Source organism: Cherax quadricarinatus, chromosome 33 (assembly GCF_038502225.1).
Source record: "Cherax quadricarinatus isolate ZL_2023a chromosome 33, ASM3850222v1, whole genome shotgun sequence".
NCBI lineage: Eukaryota > Metazoa > Arthropoda > Malacostraca > Decapoda > Parastacidae > Cherax > Cherax quadricarinatus.
In genome coordinates, this window is record NC_091324.1 from 28,118,953 (window position 1) to 28,137,764 (window position 18,812).

The following is an 18,812-nucleotide window of genomic DNA, read 5'->3' on the forward strand; positions in this document are numbered from 1 at the left end:
CGCAGGAGCGTAATTCCATGAGTTTTCGACCAAATTTCGAACTTTTGGTGTCATTACCATCGGGAAAAGATTCTCTATCATTTCATAAGAAAAAATATTTTTTTTTTTTTCAAAAATTTAGCAACATAGAATGACAGTTTCAGAAAGGGGCCTGAAACAGTCAAAGGGTTAATGTAGGGCGAGAGGTGAGTAAATGAGATGAAACAAATAAACGAGAGGGAGAGAAAAAATGAGTACATGAGAGAGGGCAGAGACGCAGAGTTATGTAAACAAACATGATCATGTCTGGTTTCAGTTCACACATGTTTGAATTATACTATAATACAAACACTTTACATTGTGTACAAGTTGTCTCCACTTTGATACAGTAGAATAAATAAAGAGGAACACTCCCATTCTCATGTAATGCCACTTTTAGAAGAAATGACGCTCTGAGTGAAGGCATACGAAAGAAATAATTTTGTACATGTTGGCAGCCAGTCCATGCACAACGCTCACTGCATCACTACATGATGATGGACAAATGAGTAGACAGGTGGAGTTACCCCCAGTAATACTATAGTGTACACATTTTCTTTGATGTTGGACTTGAGAAAACATAATTCTTACCATCACTCCTACAAGTCGCCTGGCTACCACATCTCATATTTAAGTTAATTTATTCTACTGTAGGGTGTAGTTATCATGTTTATATGTTATGTAGCATGTTTATTATATAATTTTGAAAAAATATCATAGATGGATTAACGAAAATGTGTATATTAAAGTAATGTATACAACATTTAATGTGCCTCAGTGATTATTATTGAGTATTATTATTATCATTATTAATATGGCATCTAGAGACATAAGACACTCTTACTGATTTTAATATGTACCTGCATGCCAACACAGTGTGCAAGTATATATAGGTACAGGTACACAAACATAATTATCAGAGTATATATAAAATATGAAATAACTTTAAAACACTTGAAATTTTGGAAAGTTTCCAGACATAATGGAGAGACACGGAGCTCACAGAGAATGTAAACAAACCGGGTGGGGCGCACCATATTAGAAAGACAGTCGTATAGCAAGTTTTGGTCACAATTTGAAATCACCATATTAGCAGAATGCCTTAAGGCGAAACGCCATAAAGTGGGGCCCTACTGTAAAAATTATTTTATATTATTATACTCACATGAAGCACTCAACCCATGACACGTGACCTGACCAAATCTTCACTATATTACCACGTTCACTTGTGTGTAAAGTCATATGTGAGGTGAAATCTCAGACTTATAAGTCCTCTGTTCTCCTATTATTTTACTATTTCTTGATAATGTGAGATATCATGAAAGTACTTGGAATTTCACTATTTTTTCACTGTGGTTATTTTGCATATTGTGATATCACCTGTTTACTGTGATCTTACTACATAAAGTATTAAGGGAAAAAGATAAGAAAATTTAGATATTTTATAGTATGGGCAGGAGTGGTGGTTGTAATAAATGTGGTATGAAAAATGGCATTTTATATACAGTAGGTATAGCAAAAGATAAAGTGAAAGCTGTTTTAGTTATGAAATGTGCAGTTCACTTTTGCTTCTGCTGCTGATTTTATGTCATTTTTTTCTGTAATTTTAATTATGTTTTGTTACAACATACTCCAACTGTGATGTCTATTGTAACTTTTTGTGCTGTCTGGTGTAATATGTTTCATTAGTGATCTTCTGTTCAGTTGATTCTCCCTTATTTCCTGAGGTACAGTTTTTCCACTATTCTGTTCTACTTGGAACTTCCATAGCAGTAATTTTTGTTGCCTTTTTGATAAAGTTTATGTTAGTGTACTTTTACTTGTGGCTTCCATTACAGCAGTTGATGCAGTGTTACCTGCTATTTTAAATGTAACTTTAGTTCTGGCTGTAATTTCATGTTAAAGTGGGATTACTCTTACAGTTGTGTGTGCCATGGCCAATGTGTTACATTTGTAGCTTTTATTTGCTTACAGTTTTGGCTTCAGTTGCAGAGATATTTTCATCTATAGTTTCTGTTTCACTGGTGGTTTCTGTTTCAGTTTTGCCTTCTGTTTTGGTTGTGGTTTCTGCTCCAGATGTGGTACTTGTTTCAATTGTGGCACCTGCTTTAGTTGTGGTACCTATTACAGCTGTGATAACTGTTTCAGTTGTGGCTTCTGTTTTAGTGACAGCTGTTTCAATTGTAGTACCTATTTCAGTTGTGATACCTGTTTTGGGTATGGTACCTATTTCAGTTGTGATACCTGTTTCAGGTGCAATATGTATTTCAGGTGTGGTACCTGTTTCAGGTATGGTACCTGTTTCAGGTGTGGTACCTGTTTCAGATGTGATATCAGTTTCAGATGTGGCACCTGTTTCAGATGTGGCACCTGTTTCAAGAGTGATATATATTTCAGGTGTGATATCTGTTTCAGGTATGGTACCTGTTTCAGGTGTGATATCTGTTTCAGTTGTGGTTCCTGTTTCAGTTGTAGTTTTGGTACCTGTTTCAGGTGTGATATCTGTTTCAGTTGTAGTTTTGGTTTCACTTATTACTAATATTTGAATTGTGGTTTCAGTTTCAGTAGTATCTTCTATTGTAGTTGTGGCTTCTGTTTCAGTTGCAATCTCAGTGGTTAATGCTGAAATGTTAGGGGTGGTGGTAGTAGTTAGGGTAGTAGAAGTAGTTGGGATAGTGGTGGTGGTTGTGGTAGATAAGGTGAATGTTGGTCTTTGAGTTGTTGTAGAGCTTCTTGTTATGGCTGATGGTGTTGTAGTTTTACCTGCAAATTTGTTAAAGAAAGACATATTATTCAGTTAACAAACTGCCCATATCATGCACAGGCATATTCAAGAAGATATTAGTGCATGCATGACCACTGCCAATTTGGAAAGTCATCTGAGTTTATCTCATGCTGTGATGCCAGTGGGAGTAATGCTGTACAAAATGGTCTCTGTAATTTGGAATTTTTAAAATAAAACCAAAAATTCCAAATTTAATCTTTTAAGCTCTTTGCTGAGTAATATGAGTTGATTCTGGTTGTTGACTAGCCTCCTCCTCTGACTTATCCTTCACTGTCAACAATGAGAGAATAGTTTCCAAGTACAGGTGTCCCTCGCTTATTGTGATATATATGTTACAGGTCCATGACAGCTCTACTAGGCTCAGCCCATCATCACCTGAACTACACTGATCATATATGGAGAATGAATATTGCACACATGGAATGACTGATAGAAATGGGACATCACATCATAGCAAATTCACATAAAGAAAATCTACTTCAAACAAGGAAAACCTGCATATATGCAATGATAATTTCTTCCCTGCTACCAGTGCTTTTCGATTTGATGTAATTAGATTGAGGTTAGATTAAGATAACCTAAAATAACTAATATTTAATTTTTGTCTCAGCCTAGAGAGTGGAGAAATTGATGCACTGTAGCATATGGGCCAATATTAACCTGTATCCTTTTTATACAAAGAATTCAAAACTTTTTTACATTAAGCAACACTCTTAAGCCTACCCATTCAGCATTAAGGAAACAATGAATTATCTATTTTCACAGTACCAATGGAAAAAGACTCCTATGATGGTGTGGCTTATACTCTCATTTTGGGTGCTGGTCATCAACAGAGTCAACAGTGTTTTTTCACACTTATCTTTATACTAATCTATGTCAAGACACTTTATAACTCCACAGAACTCATACTGCTCTACACAGCCCCAGCATGAGATAACTAAGTTTGCAAAGGATATTTTCTATAGGGTATCATCATATCTGGTCCCAAAATCTTACAAGTGGATGGTTCAAAGTTAGCCTGGCCATTAAGATGAGTTTTTTACTGTATAGATGAGTTATTACCCATTTTCATGTTATGGGGCCTTTCTCAATGAAGTAGTTTTAGTTAGTTTAATATCTTTATTATGCACCTCATACCCATCCTGTGGGCGGTAGTCAAAAAAGGGCACCCCATTTGAAGAGTGTTATTATTGTAGCAACCTACATCATTGACTGTGGGTGGTAGTCAATGATGTAGGTTGCTACAATAATAACACCCTTCAGATGGGGTGCCATTTTTGCTGATAAAGGGTTCTTGATCCAAGGAATTGTACCCCACCCTCCCCTTCCCTGGATCAAGCCTAATTACCTCCCATTTTTCAGGCACTGCATGACCCCTGTCCTTCAAGGGAGGTACTTTGATGCCAATCAGAGACTCTTGATCCAAGGAACTGAACCTAACTTCCTCTTTTCTGGATCAAGCCTGAATTCCTCCCATTTCCCCAGGCACTATATAACACTTACGGGTTTAGCACTTTCTCAGGAATATATTAATATTCCGGGTATATAGTAAATGGCATAACAGACACAAATCAATACAGAACAACAGAGATAAACATGAAAATGTGGACAAAACTAAAAACTCACTGGGATCAACACAATTGGCTTCCTTGAAGAGGTGGAGGTGATCAGGACAGTAGCATGCGAACCGCAGCTCTTTGCGAGAGAATCTGCACTCATGGGAGCACAGTGATTGGTTGTTCAAGCATTTGTCCAGTAATTCTGTAGGAAACACAAGTTCCTTAATATGGTGGAAAATACAGTACTTTATTATGTTATAGACCGATTGGTGACACTGTATTTAAGTGGACAATCAAAATCCAGAAAAAAATATTAAATAGTATTAGAGAATTTTGAGAAAGCTTAGATGCACATGGTGGCAGCTGCTGCTGTGCTCATTAACACAGTCAAAATGACTTTTATAATTATCTATGTCTGCTTTCTGGGGATGAACTCAAGCTTTGCAGTCTGCCTCTTTAACATTAAACCCATTGATGTGAAAGAGCCATCATTTCTATGTTCTAACATAAGTATAATGTTACATGCTCTCCATATAAAGGGGCTCTTGGCATGTTTGCCAAATTGTTACACTCCATTGGACAAACATGTATCATACTAAAATAAAACTGTTATTTTTTTTTTCAACAAACCGGCCGTATCCCACCAAGGCAGGGTGGCCCAAAAAGAAAAACGGAAGTTTCTCTTTTTAAATATAGTAATTTATACAGGAGAAGGGGTTACTAGGCCCTTGCTCCTGGCATTTTAGTCGCCTCTTACAACACGCATGGAAAACTGTTATTGTTAATTATAAGTTAGAAAACAGAAGAGATGAAGATAGTGCTTACTCTCAACAACGATGGAGTTTGGGGGTACACGGTAGTCCTGATTGAAATATATGTAACCATTAACTGCCTTAGCTTCAAGACGCTCCTTCACATTGCTTAGGGTGACAGGTGCTGTCAGGTAACCGCTATCCTGCTCATTGAAATAAGTCCATCCAATTCTGAACGTACAAATAATACTCCCGGGCCTGCAATATCACCTTAATATTAGAGGTTTTAGTTTTTACACCATTAGAATGGGTAGTGGAAGGCAAGAAATATAATGGATAGAAGGAATGCATTTTCAAAGTCTCTAACAATATGTCAGTGAATAGAGATAAGTTCATCAGGGAAATAGTTTTGCAAACTTTTCCTCAAAAGGCAACTTGTAATACTACAGTACTGTATGACCCTTACAGATTTAGTGTTTTTCATGAATATACAGTAATAATAATAATAATAATAATAATAATAATAATAATAATAATAATTTCTTTTAATACTGTATGCAAAATTACCTTACAGATTTTTATTTTTTAACACAACGGCCATTTCCCACCGAGGCAGGGTTACCCAAAAAGAAAGAAAAATACTTTCATCATCACTCAACACTTTCACTATCACTCATACATAATCGCTGTCTTTGCAGAGGCACTCAGATACGACAGTTTAGAAGTCCCTCCCAAACTGCCAATATCGCAAACCCCTCCTTTAAAGTGCAGGCATTGTACTTCCATTTCCAGGACTCAAGTCTGGCTAACTGGTTTCCCTGAATCCCTTCACAAAATATTACCCTGCTCACACTCCAACAGCTCGTTAAGTCCCAAAAACCATTCGCCTCCATTCACTCCTATCTAACACGCTCATGCATGCTTGCTGGAAGTTCAAGCCCCTTGGCCACAAAACCTCCTTTTCCCCCTCCCTTCAACCTTTTTGAGGATGACCCCTACCCAGTCTTCCTTCCCCTACAGATTTATACACTCCCAAGTCATTCTACTTTGTTCCAGTCTTTCTAAATGACCAAATCACCTCAACAACCCCTCTTCAGCCCTCTGACTAATACTTTTAGTAACCACACCTCCTCCTAATTTCCACACTCCAAATTCTCTGCATAATATTTACACCACACATTGCCCTTAGACATGACATCTCCACTGCCTCCAGCCATCTCCTTGCCGCAGCATTTGCAACCCAAGCTTCACACCCATATGAGAGTGTTGGTACCACTATACTTTTGTACATTCCCTTCTTTACCTTACAGATATGTCAGTAAAAAGACTAAATGGGGCACTAATGGTTCACAATCAGATAACTTATCAGTTATCAAACCACACATACCAATGAATGAACAAATGAAGAGGTTTAGTTAGTTTAATATCTTTATTATGCACCTCATACCCATCCTGTGGGTGGTAGTCAAAGGATTACAGAGGTACATAATGGGTCCAGGGACTGGGCCTCAAAGTTTTGCTAGCTGAGCAAGTTACAAAGGTAATGAATCATCTACACATCTATACATGGTCACAATCATGAACAAATTACAAAGAACTAAAAACTCACTCGAATTTGAGGATCTTGAGATTTAACCTAGCCTTTCCGTTGTAGACCTCATCTACGCTGAAGAGCGCTGCCGACAACTGAAAATTAAAAGTATCTAATAACACCTATTACTTAACATGAATGCTGCATTATATAATCAGTTTATCCAAACTTGTAGCCCAACTCATCTTACATAAACAGGTCACCGGATAGACTGGTAGACCCTCTGAAGTGCCCTCATCTTATAACTAAGTCACCCACACTGTTACCTCACTGACCCAGCCATTCACCTGACTAAGCATGTATAAATTTGCTTATTATGCAACCCTGTGCAATGAATGAAAAAAATTTTTACAAGTGAAATATCTCGGTAATGTTCCTCTCTGCAACTGTGCCATGATGGCTCCAGTTTCTTAAACACATTACTTTTCCTTCATAAGCTGAACAAAAAAGTAAACACTAGAGCACATAACCTGGGGCAGCTTTGTAAGAAAATATAAAATATCTATAACTGATTCACCTGACAGAACTATATCTAGTGTCTAACAATCTTGTAAATAAATTATTTCAATGTTATCCTTTCATCTCCATGGATGAAGTGGTTGAGAATTCTTCCTCCTGAAGCCATGTATATCATAAACTGTGGCTAAAATTCTGGGAGCAAGGGGCTAGTAACCCCCCCTCTCCTGGAGGACAAAGGAGAACGTTTTACAGGTGGGTTGTATGAATGTGTGGGAGAAGTATGGACACAAAGGAAGAACTGACTGTAAATATTATGATTAAAAAGAAGCTGAATAATCTAGTTTCTAAGTGAAATGAAGTTAAAGGGAGTGGGAGAATTTCAGTAAGGAGAAGTAAATGGGATTACGTCAGGTGTATCTGAGAGAATCAGAGCTAAGGAAGGAGTAGAAGTAATATTAAATGATCAATTATGGAAAGAGAAAGAGAGAATATAAGTGTATAAATTCAAGAATTATGTGGATTAAAATAAGAGTGGAATTTGACAAGTGAAAAATAATAAGCATTTATGCACCTGGGAGAAAAAGAAGTGAAGAGATTTTGGGAGGTAAAAGGTGAGTGTTTAGAAAGCTCTGAACCAAAAATTGCTGTGGGGACCAAAATGCTAAGAAACTATTGCAGAGGGCATACTAGTAGGTACATTTGGAATGCTGGGGTAAATGATACTATGGAGAACAACTAAGCTATGTATAGGAAAAGGTTTAGTACTTGATGTACCTGAAGTATACTGGGAGGGTGTTCTAGGAGTCAACACCCCCACAACCTGGTCAATGACCAGGCCTCACAATGGATCGGTTCTGACCAACCAGGCTGTTACTGCTGGCCACACACAAACCGATGTATGAAGACAGCCAGGGGTGGTCTATTGGTAATCCCCCTTATGTATGCTGGGAAGCAGTTGAACTGTCTTGGGCCCCTGACACTTATTTTGTCTCTTAGTGTAATAATAACACTCTGCTTTTCACTGGACAATGTTGCACTGCCTGCTGAGTCTTTTGCTTTCGTATGGAGTGATTTCTGCATGCAGATTTGGGGCTAGTCCTTCGAGGATTTTCCAAGTGTAAATTCCCAGGAGTACAGGTCAAGGGACTTCAACCATTTTTAGTAAATGAGGTGCTTTATTGTGCTTATATGCGCAGTGAAAGTTCTCTGTATATTCTCCAGGTATGCAATTTTGCCTGCCTTGAAAGGGGCCAGTAGTGTACAGCAGTACTCCAGCCTAGAGAGAAGAAACAATTTGAAAAGAATCATCACTGCCTTGGCATCCCAAATTTTGAAGGTTCTCATTATCCATCCTATCATTTTCCTACCTGATGTGGTAGAAACATTGTTCTGTTCTTTGAAAGTGAGATTCTCTGGTATTACCACTCCCAGGTCCTTCACATTAGTTTTTGCTCTATTGTGTGGTTGGAATTTGTTTTATACTCCAATCCAGTTTTTGGTTTCTCAAGTTTTCCCTAGCAAAGTAATTTAAATTTTTCCTCATTGAACTTCATGTTGTTTTCTGAGGGCCATTTAAAGACTTGGTTAATGTCCTCTTGTAGATTTGCAGTGTCCTTGATGGATGACACTGCCATGCAAATTCTGGTATCGTCAGCAAAGGAGGACACGGTGCTGTGGCTTTCATCTCTGTCTATGTCAGATATGAGAATAAGGAACAGGATAGGGGCAAGTACAGTGCCTTGTGGAACAGAGCTTTCACTGTAGCTGCATCTGATTTCACTGTTTACTATTATTTTTTGCATTCTGCATGTGTTCTATTTGAAGAAAAACTCTATAACAGTCTCTTCTGTTTTGGGTCACTATGCCTTGGTGGGAAATGACTGGTATATTGAACAAAACAACAACAATAATAATAGTATCATAATAATACCTAGGTAGTAGGTTGGGAGATAGCAACCACCCAGGGAGGTATTACCGTCCTGCCAAGTGAGTGTAAAATGGAAACCTGTAATTGTTTTACATGAGGGTAGGACTGCTGGTGTCTTTTTTGTCTCATAAACTGGAACTGATGGGATCATGACAGAAATGTTAAAAGAAGGGGGGATATAGTGTTGGAGTGGTTGGTACTTTTGTTTAATAAATGTATGAAAGAGGGGAAGGTACCTAGGGATTGGCAGAGAGCATGTATAGTCCCTTTATATAAAGGGAAAGGGGACAAAAGAGATTGTAAAAATTATAGAGGAATAAGTGTATTGAGTATACCAGGAAAAGTGTACGGTAGGGTTATAATTGAAAGAATTAGAGGTAAGACAGAATGTAGGATTGCGGATGAGCAAGGAGGTTTCAGAGTGGGTAGGGGATGTGTAGATCAAGTGTTTACATTGAAGCATATATGTGAACAGTATTTAGATAAAGGTAGGGAAGTTTTTATTGCATTTATGGATTTAGAAAAGGCATATGATAGAGTGGATAGGGGAGCAATGTGGCAGATGTTGCAAGTATATGGAATAGGTGGTAAGTTACTAAATGCTGTAAAGAGTTTTTATGAGGATAGTGAGGCTCAGGTTAGGGTGTGTAGAAGAGAGGGAGACTACTTCCCGGTAAAAGTAGGTCTTAGACAGGGATGTGTAATGTCACCATGGTTGTTTAATATATTTATAGATGGGGTTGTAAAAGAAGTAAATGCTAGGGTGTTCGGGAGAGGGGTGGGATTAAATTATGGGGAATCAAATTCAAAATGGGAATTAACACAGTTACTTTTTGCTGATGATACTGTGCTTATGGGAGATTCTAAAGAAAAATTGCAAAGGTTAGTGGATGAGTTTGGGAATGTGTGTAAAGGTAGAAAGTTGAAAGTGAACATAGAAAAGAGTAAGGTGATGAGGGTATCAAATGATTTAGATAAAGAAAAATTGGATATCAAATTGGGGAGGAGGAGTATGGAAGAAGTAAATGTTTTCAGATACTTGGGAGTTGACGTGTCGGTGGATGGATTTATGAAGGATGAGGTTAATCATAGAATTGATGAGGGAAAAAAGGTGAGTGGTGCACTGAGGTATATGTGGAGTCAAAAAACGTTATCTATGGGTGTGAAGCTTGGGTGGTAAATGCAGCAGCGAGGAGACGGTTGGAGGCAGTGGAGATGTCCTGTCTAAGGGCAATGTGTGGTGTAAATATTATGCAGAAAATTCGGAGTGTGGAAATTAGGAAAAGGTGTGGAGTTAATAAAAGTATTAGTCAGAGGGCAGAAGACGGGTTGTTGAGGTGGTTTGGTCATTTAGAGAGAATGGATCAAAGTAGAATGACATGGAAAGCATATAAATCTATAAGGGAAGGAAGGCGAGGTAGGGGTCGTCCTTGAAAGGGTTGGAGAGAGGGGGTAAAGGAGGTTTTGTGGGCAAGGGGCTTGGACTTCCAGCAAGCGTGCGTGAGCGTGTTAAATAGGAGTGAATGGAGACGAATGGTACTTGGGACCTGACGATCTGTTGGAGTGTGAGCAGGGTAATATTTAGTGAAGGGATTCAGGGAAACCGGTTATTTTCATATAGTCGGACTTGAGTCCTGGAAATGGGAAGTACAATGCCTGCACTTTAAAGGAGGGGTTTGGGATATTGGCAGTTTGGAGGGATATGTTGTGTATCTTTATACGTATATGCTTCTAAACTGTTGTATTCTGATCACCTCTGCAAAAACAGTGATTATGTGTGAGTGTGATGAAAGTGTTGAATGATGATGAAAGCATTTTCTTTTTGGGGATTTTCTTTCTTTTTTGGGTCACCCTGCCTCGGTGGGAGACGGCCAACTTGTTGGAAAAAAAAAAAAAAAAAAACATGCAAGATTTCAGGTACATCTTGCTACTTCTACTTACACTTAGCTCACACTACATATGCTTGTACAGGCACATATATACACACCCCTCTGGGTTTTCTTCTATTTTCTTCCTAGTTCTTGTTCTTGTTTATTTCCACTTATCTCCATGGGAAAGTAAACAGAATTCTTCCTCCATAAGCCATGGGTATCATAAGAGGTGACTAAAATGCCAGGAGCAAGGGGCTAGTAACCCCTTCTCCTGTAGACACTAGTAAATTTAAAAAGAGAAACTTTCATTTTTCTTTTTGGGCCACCCTGCTTCAGTGGGATACAGCCGGTTTGTTGAAAGAAAGAAAGATCATAATAATAATACTGACTGTGTGGAGTGATATCTAAACTGTCATATCTGAGTGCCTCTGCAAAGAGAGTGATATTGTGTAAATGATGGTGAAAGTGATGAATGATGATGAAAGTGTTTTCTTTCTTTTTTGAATCAGCCTACCTCAGTGGGAGATGGCCGATGTGTTGAAAAAAAATGATGTAATGTTTTTCCTGCCACTTTAAGCAAAGACTTCTTAAATGATTTTAGAAATATTTTTGTAACCTCACACCTATAAAGAGATGCATACTGATTCTAATGTGATCATTTTAATTTATATTTGCAATAACTTTAAATTTATCTGAAGCTTACCTCTTCCTCTAAGGCATTGGCAAGTTCCTTAAAGGTTTCCGAATCTTCATCTGTTAGTTCATTTGTAAAGTTGTGATTGTCTATTTTGAACTTCACTTCTATGGCATTAGGAACTGAAACATTAAACATAATAAAGTAACAGACTGAATAATATAGAGATGTTCAAGTTACTTAGATCAACTATGGATAGACTAAGCTTTAGGATGATGATACAATGAAACTGCACTCCCCTTCCCTGGGTCAGACTTAATCACCTTCCATTCTCCAGGATCTGTATAATCTAACTAAGGGTGTAATGCTTCCCCATGCCATAAATGCAATAATAACAGTACTAACCTCACCTTGGCCTTGCACAGTTCATATAAAGGGAGTAGGAAGCTTGTGATGTATGGAAGAGCTCAGGAATAAACAAGGGCAAAGCTAATCATGGAACAGGTGGGATTTCAACCCAAGGCGAGTGAGTAGTAAAACTGGAGGTCAGAGTGTAAGCCACTCAGCCAGCTGGCCGAGTGGTTTACGCACTGGCCTGCAGTTTTATGACTCACTTGCTGTGGCTTCAAACCCAATCTATTCTGTGGTTTGTTTACAATTTTGTGACAGTCGAACCTCGGTTGTCAATTGCATTAGTTGTCGAATAAATCGGTTTTCAAATGAGCTGTTTGAGAAAAAAATATCCTGGTTTTCATATGTTCTCTTGGTTGTCGACAGACAAGTTTTCACATGTATGGAAGGGGACAAAGGGGCTCAGGTCACATGCTCATGGAATGTGCACTGGACAATGCCTCTTAACACCACTCCTCTCATCCAAACCATGGACCAGGAGGTCCTTTCTAACTTCAAGAAACTCTACACCAAAGCACTTTTTGAAAGGTGCTTCGAAGTCACTTCAGAAGCAAATTTAACCCTCAGGGAGTTCTGGAAGGACCATTTTAATATTCTCACCTGCTTGAGACTTATAGACAAAGCCTGAGAAAATGTGTCTTCCAGGACCATGCAGTCAGCATGGAAGAAATTGTGGCCTAACTTCATGGCAGCTAGGGATTCTGAAGGATTTGAAGATAAGCCTGAGCCAGTAGAGGACACTGTGCCCCTGGGGAAGACCTTGGGGCTAGAGGTGACTGAAGATAATGTGGAGGAGTTGGTAGAGGATCATAGAACTGAACTCACCACAAAAGAACTTGTAGACCTTCAAAAGGAGCAGCAACAGATTGCAGCAGAGGAGCTGTCATCAGAGGAAGAGGAGGAAGGGATGATGTGCCCACTGCACTTGTCAAGGATATGTGTGCTAAATGGCATGAAGTGCAGGAGTTTGCTGAAAAATATCATCCAGACAAAGCAGTGGCCATTTGTCTCTCTAACATGTACAATGACAGTATAATGTCTCAATTCAGACAAGTGTTAAAATGAAGCCTGAAACAAACCTCACTGGACAAAAGACCAGTGAGCCAGAACAAGGAGTTAGTGGTGAAAAGAGACAAAGAAGAGAAACAACACCAGGACAGTTGCCTGACATACTAAGAGAAGGTGACTCTCCTTCCAAGAAGTAACATACCCCCTCCTCTCCTCCGCCTCCTGCTTCCAGTATGCCATTAGCTCTCCTCTGACAGATAAGAGGCAGTTAAATTTTCATTTACTGTACAGTATTTCAGTTAGTTTCTTTAGAATTAATTTTTACAGTTTTATGTAGTAGTTAGTACATTTTTAATAAATTATTATATTGTCATTTAGGGTCTGGAATGGATTATTCTATTTACATTATTCTTTATGGGAAAAACTGCTTTGGTTGTCGTTGATTTTGGTTGTCAAATCAACATCTGGAATGAATTACATTCGAAACCCAAAGTTCCAGTGTAAAGTAGATCGTCATTTAACACGGTTTTGTCTGGCATATTTTGGTTATAGCATGACTGAAGAATTGCGGCATATTTTTGTATAACACGTCGTAAAATTAACTTAACACGATTCGCGGGAGGGGAAAAAATTTTGAGCACGTCACCCGTGGGATACGTACCATCCTCTGCTAGGAGTTTATATCTTTTTCTTGCCATATCTTAACTCTGCTAAGCAATCATGGCACCCAGTAGGCATAAAGTGTTGCTGAAAGTGGCAAGAAAAGGTTTAAGCGTTTAGTCTTAGAATTAACGAAGACAATAGAGATATTAGACAAGTGATAGCAAGTGGCCATAATGAAGCGTCTCTTTGTACACATAAAAAGAATGAGGTAAATATGAGTGTGTGATGACTGACTGATTTACTGACTGACTTAAAGTTAGACTTTTTCACATAAGAGGACCCTGAAACGGTGTCTAAAGCAGCTGATGCTTTACCGTCAGTTGTATAATGTACTGCGTGGTAAAATAGAACAGAAATCCATCACAGAATTTATGCACACTCCAGTACAACCATCGACTTAGTATCAGTACCGCTACCATCCACCTCAGCCCAGTAGGGCCACAGCATAACTCTCCACAATCATCCACAAACACCAGCATCCACAATTTAAGGTAAGAAATACTATTATTTCTGTTGCATTTGTAATCTTAAGCAGTAAAAAGAACATAATACATCACGACAATGAACTACAATTACATATTCACTTTTATTTTTGTAAGATCTGGAGGTCTAAAAAAAGTTTGGTTTTTTGGGGCTCCCAGGAACGTAACCCTATTTTTTCCATAAGTTCTTCAGTTTGTCGAGCACGATTTTAATTAAAACAGCATTTTCAGGAATGTAACTGTGTTAAACGACAGTCTACTGTATTACAGTTCATGAGTTGAGGGCAAGACTGTATCTACACCCTTCAAGGGAGGTGCCTTCATGTAAATGAAGGGCTCTTGATAAAAGAATTTGAGGCATTTTCGTTTCTTTAGATTAAAAAAGTATCCAAAACGGTTGGGATCCTCTCCAAGATACGATACTACGTGCCACAAACTGCCCTTATCACACTATACCATTACTTATATATCCATACCTCACCTATGCTATTTGTGCTTGGGGATCAACTGCAGCAACACACCTAAAGCCAATAATAACCCAACAAAAAGCTGCAGTAAAAATAATCACTAAATCCCATCCCTGGCAACACACCCCTCCCACTCTTCATAGATCTAAACTTACTCCCTGTTCAGTACATCCACACTTACTACTGTGCAATCTACATCTACAGGACCTTAAACTCCAATATCAACCTTGACCTAAAACGCTTTCTTGATAGTTGTGACAGAACCCACAGGCATAACACCTGACACAAACATCTCTACGACATTCCCCGTGTCCGACTAAACCTTTACAAAAATTCAATGTATGTCAAAGGCCCTAAAATCTGGAACATCCTACCTGAGAACTCTAGAACTGCAGACACATTAGAAAACATCTTATCTCCCTGATACACCCCATCAACTAACTACACGAATACCACCTGGTGGTTCACACATACACTCACTCACCCATTTGACCATAAACAGAAATATTAATCTCAATCTTAAAATAATGAATCCTATGATACTCCAATACTGAAACTATGTACTGTGCCAAAACAAAAGCATTCACATTGCTAAACTCACAAACTAGTATTTAGTCACTTAGCCATAATACCAACTTACCTCATAATTTGTAATATTTTAAAATAAAGAATTAAACTAAGTCTGCCCAAAATGCCTAGCCATGCTAGGCGTTCTAGTGGTACACTCTGTAATTATTATTTAACTACATGTAAACCACACAACAACCAAATTCTGTAAATTCAACATTGTAATCTTTATAGAGAATAAACTTTGAATTTGAATTTGAATTTGAAATCTGATTTTCTCCAGATCCTCAGGTGTAGTATGACCCCTACAGGTTCAGTGCTCCTCCCCCTTAAATACAATAAGAAATAAGAGGTAATATCTTTGCAATCACTCAGCCAGTTATTGGCTAAGTTCAACTGTGTTAATCTAACTATTATTACTGTATGTATTATAGGCTTTCAAATTATGATACTTTTTTATACTAGTTTGGAATAAGAATTATAATTATCGTTAACATAATCCACTGATCTATGCCTATACATTAAAATTACTATTGGTAGAAACTCATTCTGAAAGAAACTGAGGTCAGACAACAACTTTGACTTATTCAAATCTTCTAGAACTCTTATTATATGACAAACACAGATGCAAATTGAAAGAAAGAATGATGGACATGAAAAGGATGAGGAGGGAGGGGAACGAACAAAGTGGAATTTGTAAGGATGATATGAGAGGTGAAAATATGAGTGGAAGGTGGAGGGAAAAAGAAAAAGAGGTGAAAGTACAAGGGAAGAAAGTGAAACAGAGTCTGACTTACCATAATGGAGGACTGGTGAAGTAGTAGAGTGTACTTGTGAAGAGCCTCCCCCTGACAGCTCACTGCTCTGTATACCTTGTCCGTAGTCAGTAATTTTCCTCAATTTTCCCGCTGAGGTGATATATCAGAGATGTATTAACATCAAAAAACCACATAGGCTACTATTATACTAACATTGGATAGCCTACATAGCTACCTCTGGATCAAGCACAAATATTTATAATATTTATCTATAGAAGTAACATAACAAATTTAACAAAATATTTACCTATAAAAAGAGCATAGCAAATGTACAGTAATTAATATCCACCAGTTGGTCAAGCCCATTAAACCTTTCACTGTTGCAACACCTGTAAATGAAAGCTTTGATGCTGTCAGGATTTAAAAAAATATCTTCTGAAGTGGTAAAGAATCCTTTTCTAAAGGTAATAACACCCAAAATGCCAAATTTTAAAGAAAACTTATGGAATTACACAGACACAAATCTGGCACTCTAGATGTAATTTGTTTCAGCAATTTTGCTCAATCCAAGTCCTATTTTAAGCCAATTCCAATGCTCGGTTCAGTCCGATTCATAGCTATTTTGCTAGTATGCCTTCCCTTCTATTGACTGAGCAAAAGAAACTACACATTCAGCTGCAAAGACATTAGTAATTTGGCCAGTTTTATACAAAATTAAAAAAATATCTCATTTAAAAATAGTCCAACATAAATACTGTAAGCATTCCAGCCACTAAAGCAATATTTTATCTGTTCATTAATAACATGTGAGAACTACACATGCTGATCTGCAATGTCAGGAACACACTCGAAACAAAATAGACTTACTCTCCTTAACTGTAATTCTTCCAAACACTAAATAACTGTAAACATAAAATTCCTAAAATTATCATCATCTTAATCTTAAGTCCTAAGTTAGCCTGCAATACTCTGCTATATAGGGGCTTTCAACTTTGTAAAAACATTGTAACATACCAAGATAAAACTATTCCCATTACTAAATTACACTAATTGTAATACTATTGTTTTTTCTACCTCGCTATTATAAATCTTATTATCATAAAATTCTTGATTACCTAACTTTTGTAAAAATGTGAACTAATTAGCATTAGAATGTACCACTCCAGAATTAGGATTATTTTGCCCAAAATGCCAAGGCATGTTAGTGGCTTTCTTTGTACTTCATATTTTGTAATATGTAAGCCTCACATTGTAAACTTTACGAAGAAATAAAATTCTGAATTTGAATTTGAACATCCTCTTCTATATAACAAGTCCCCTCAAAGCCGTCAACATGACTCACAAAATCATAATGACACGATTGCAAACAAACCATACCACGGGCGGGATTTGAACCCGTGGTCAGAGTCTCAGAACTCCAGATCGTCACGTTAGCCACTGGGCCAGCTAGCTTCAATAAGATTCGTCCAACTAGGTGTATTTCTACACCGTAGGAAGGTTAGCATAGGCACCACTGTGTCCACAAATGCAAGTTTGTGGTTTGTTTGCAATCGTGTCATTACGATTTCATAAGTCATGTTGATGGCTTTGAAGGGACTTGAGCTAGAGTTCGTCACGGCCGTGCTAGCGGGAGATTCGTCTGTAAAAACTTGCATTTGTGGACACAGTGGTGCCTATACTAACCTTCCTATGGTGTAGAAGTACACCTAGTTGGACGAATCTTATTGAAGCTAGCTGGCCCAGTGGCTAACGCGACGGTCTGGAGTTCTGAGACTCTCTGACCGCGGGTTCAAATCCCGCCCATGGTATGGTTTGTTTGCAATCATGTCATTACGATTTCGTGAGTCATGTATTATGGTGCACTATGATATATAAGTTCCGTACTTTGTAAATTATGCTGATGACTGGATGCAAACATTGAAATAATAAATGTACTATACTATAACTAAGAATACAGTGCTTTTATCTATTTTTACAAGTGCATGAAAAATGCAATTGTGTGGATAAATGTACACATTCATTTGGCAAGTTTAACCCTTTGACTGTCGCGGCCGTATATATACGTCTTACGAGGTACAGTGTTTGATGTACAGTGGACCCTCGCATACCGTTGGCATCACATAACGTTAAATCCGCATACCGATACATTTTATCGCTAAAATTTTGCCTCGCATACCACTAAAAAACTCGCTCAACGCTATTCGTCTGAGACGCGTCTAATGTGCGGCCTGAGCCAGCCTCACATGTTCCGCCGATGGCACTGTTTACCAGCCAGCCTCAGCGGTAACATCCAAGCATACAATCAGAACATTTCGTATTATTGCAGCATTTTTTAGTGATTTCATCTGCAAAATAAGTGACCATGGGCCCCAAGAAAGCTTCTAGTGCCAACCCTACAGGAATAAGGGTGAGAATTACTATAGAGATGAAGAAAGAGATCATTGCTAAGTATGAGAGTGGAGTACGTGTCTCCGAGCTGGCCAGGTTGTATAGTAAACCCCAATCAACCATCGCTATTATTGTGGCCAAGAAAACGGCAATCAAGGAAGCTGTTCTTGCCAAAGGTGCAACTGTGTTTTTGAAACAGAGATCACAAGTGATAGATGTTGAGAGACTCTTATTGGTGTGGATAAACGAAAAACAGATAGCAGGAGATAGCATCTCTCAAGCGATCATAAGTGAAAAGGCTAGGAAGTTGCATCAGGATTTAATTAGAAAAATGCCTGCAACTAGTGATGATGTGAGTGAATTTAAGGCCAGCAAAGGTTGGTTTGAGAGATTTAAGAAGCGTAGTGGCATACATAGTGTGATAAGGCATGGTGAGGCTGCCAGCTCGGACCACAAAGCGGCTGAAAAATAT

General features: G+C 38.2%; 1 protein-coding gene across 5 annotated transcripts in view; it reads right to left on the reverse strand.

Moving 5' to 3' along the window:
* LOC128693930 (uncharacterized) overlaps window positions 1-18,812 on the reverse strand; it is a 383,054-nt gene that overhangs the window by 47,127 nt on the left and 317,115 nt on the right. For all 5 annotated transcript variants that reach the window (XM_070090979.1, XM_070090978.1, XM_070090977.1 and 2 more), the window contains 5 exons: window positions 15,992-16,102; window positions 11,666-11,778; window positions 6,724-6,800; window positions 5,188-5,372; window positions 4,430-4,564 (listed from right to left, as the gene is read on the reverse strand). In XM_070090979.1, coding sequence (XP_069947080.1) covers window positions 4,430-4,564; window positions 5,188-5,372; window positions 6,724-6,800; window positions 11,666-11,778; window positions 15,992-16,102 — 621 coding nt within the window. The remainder of the gene's footprint in view (window positions 1-4,429; window positions 4,565-5,187; window positions 5,373-6,723; window positions 6,801-11,665; window positions 11,779-15,991; window positions 16,103-18,812) is intronic.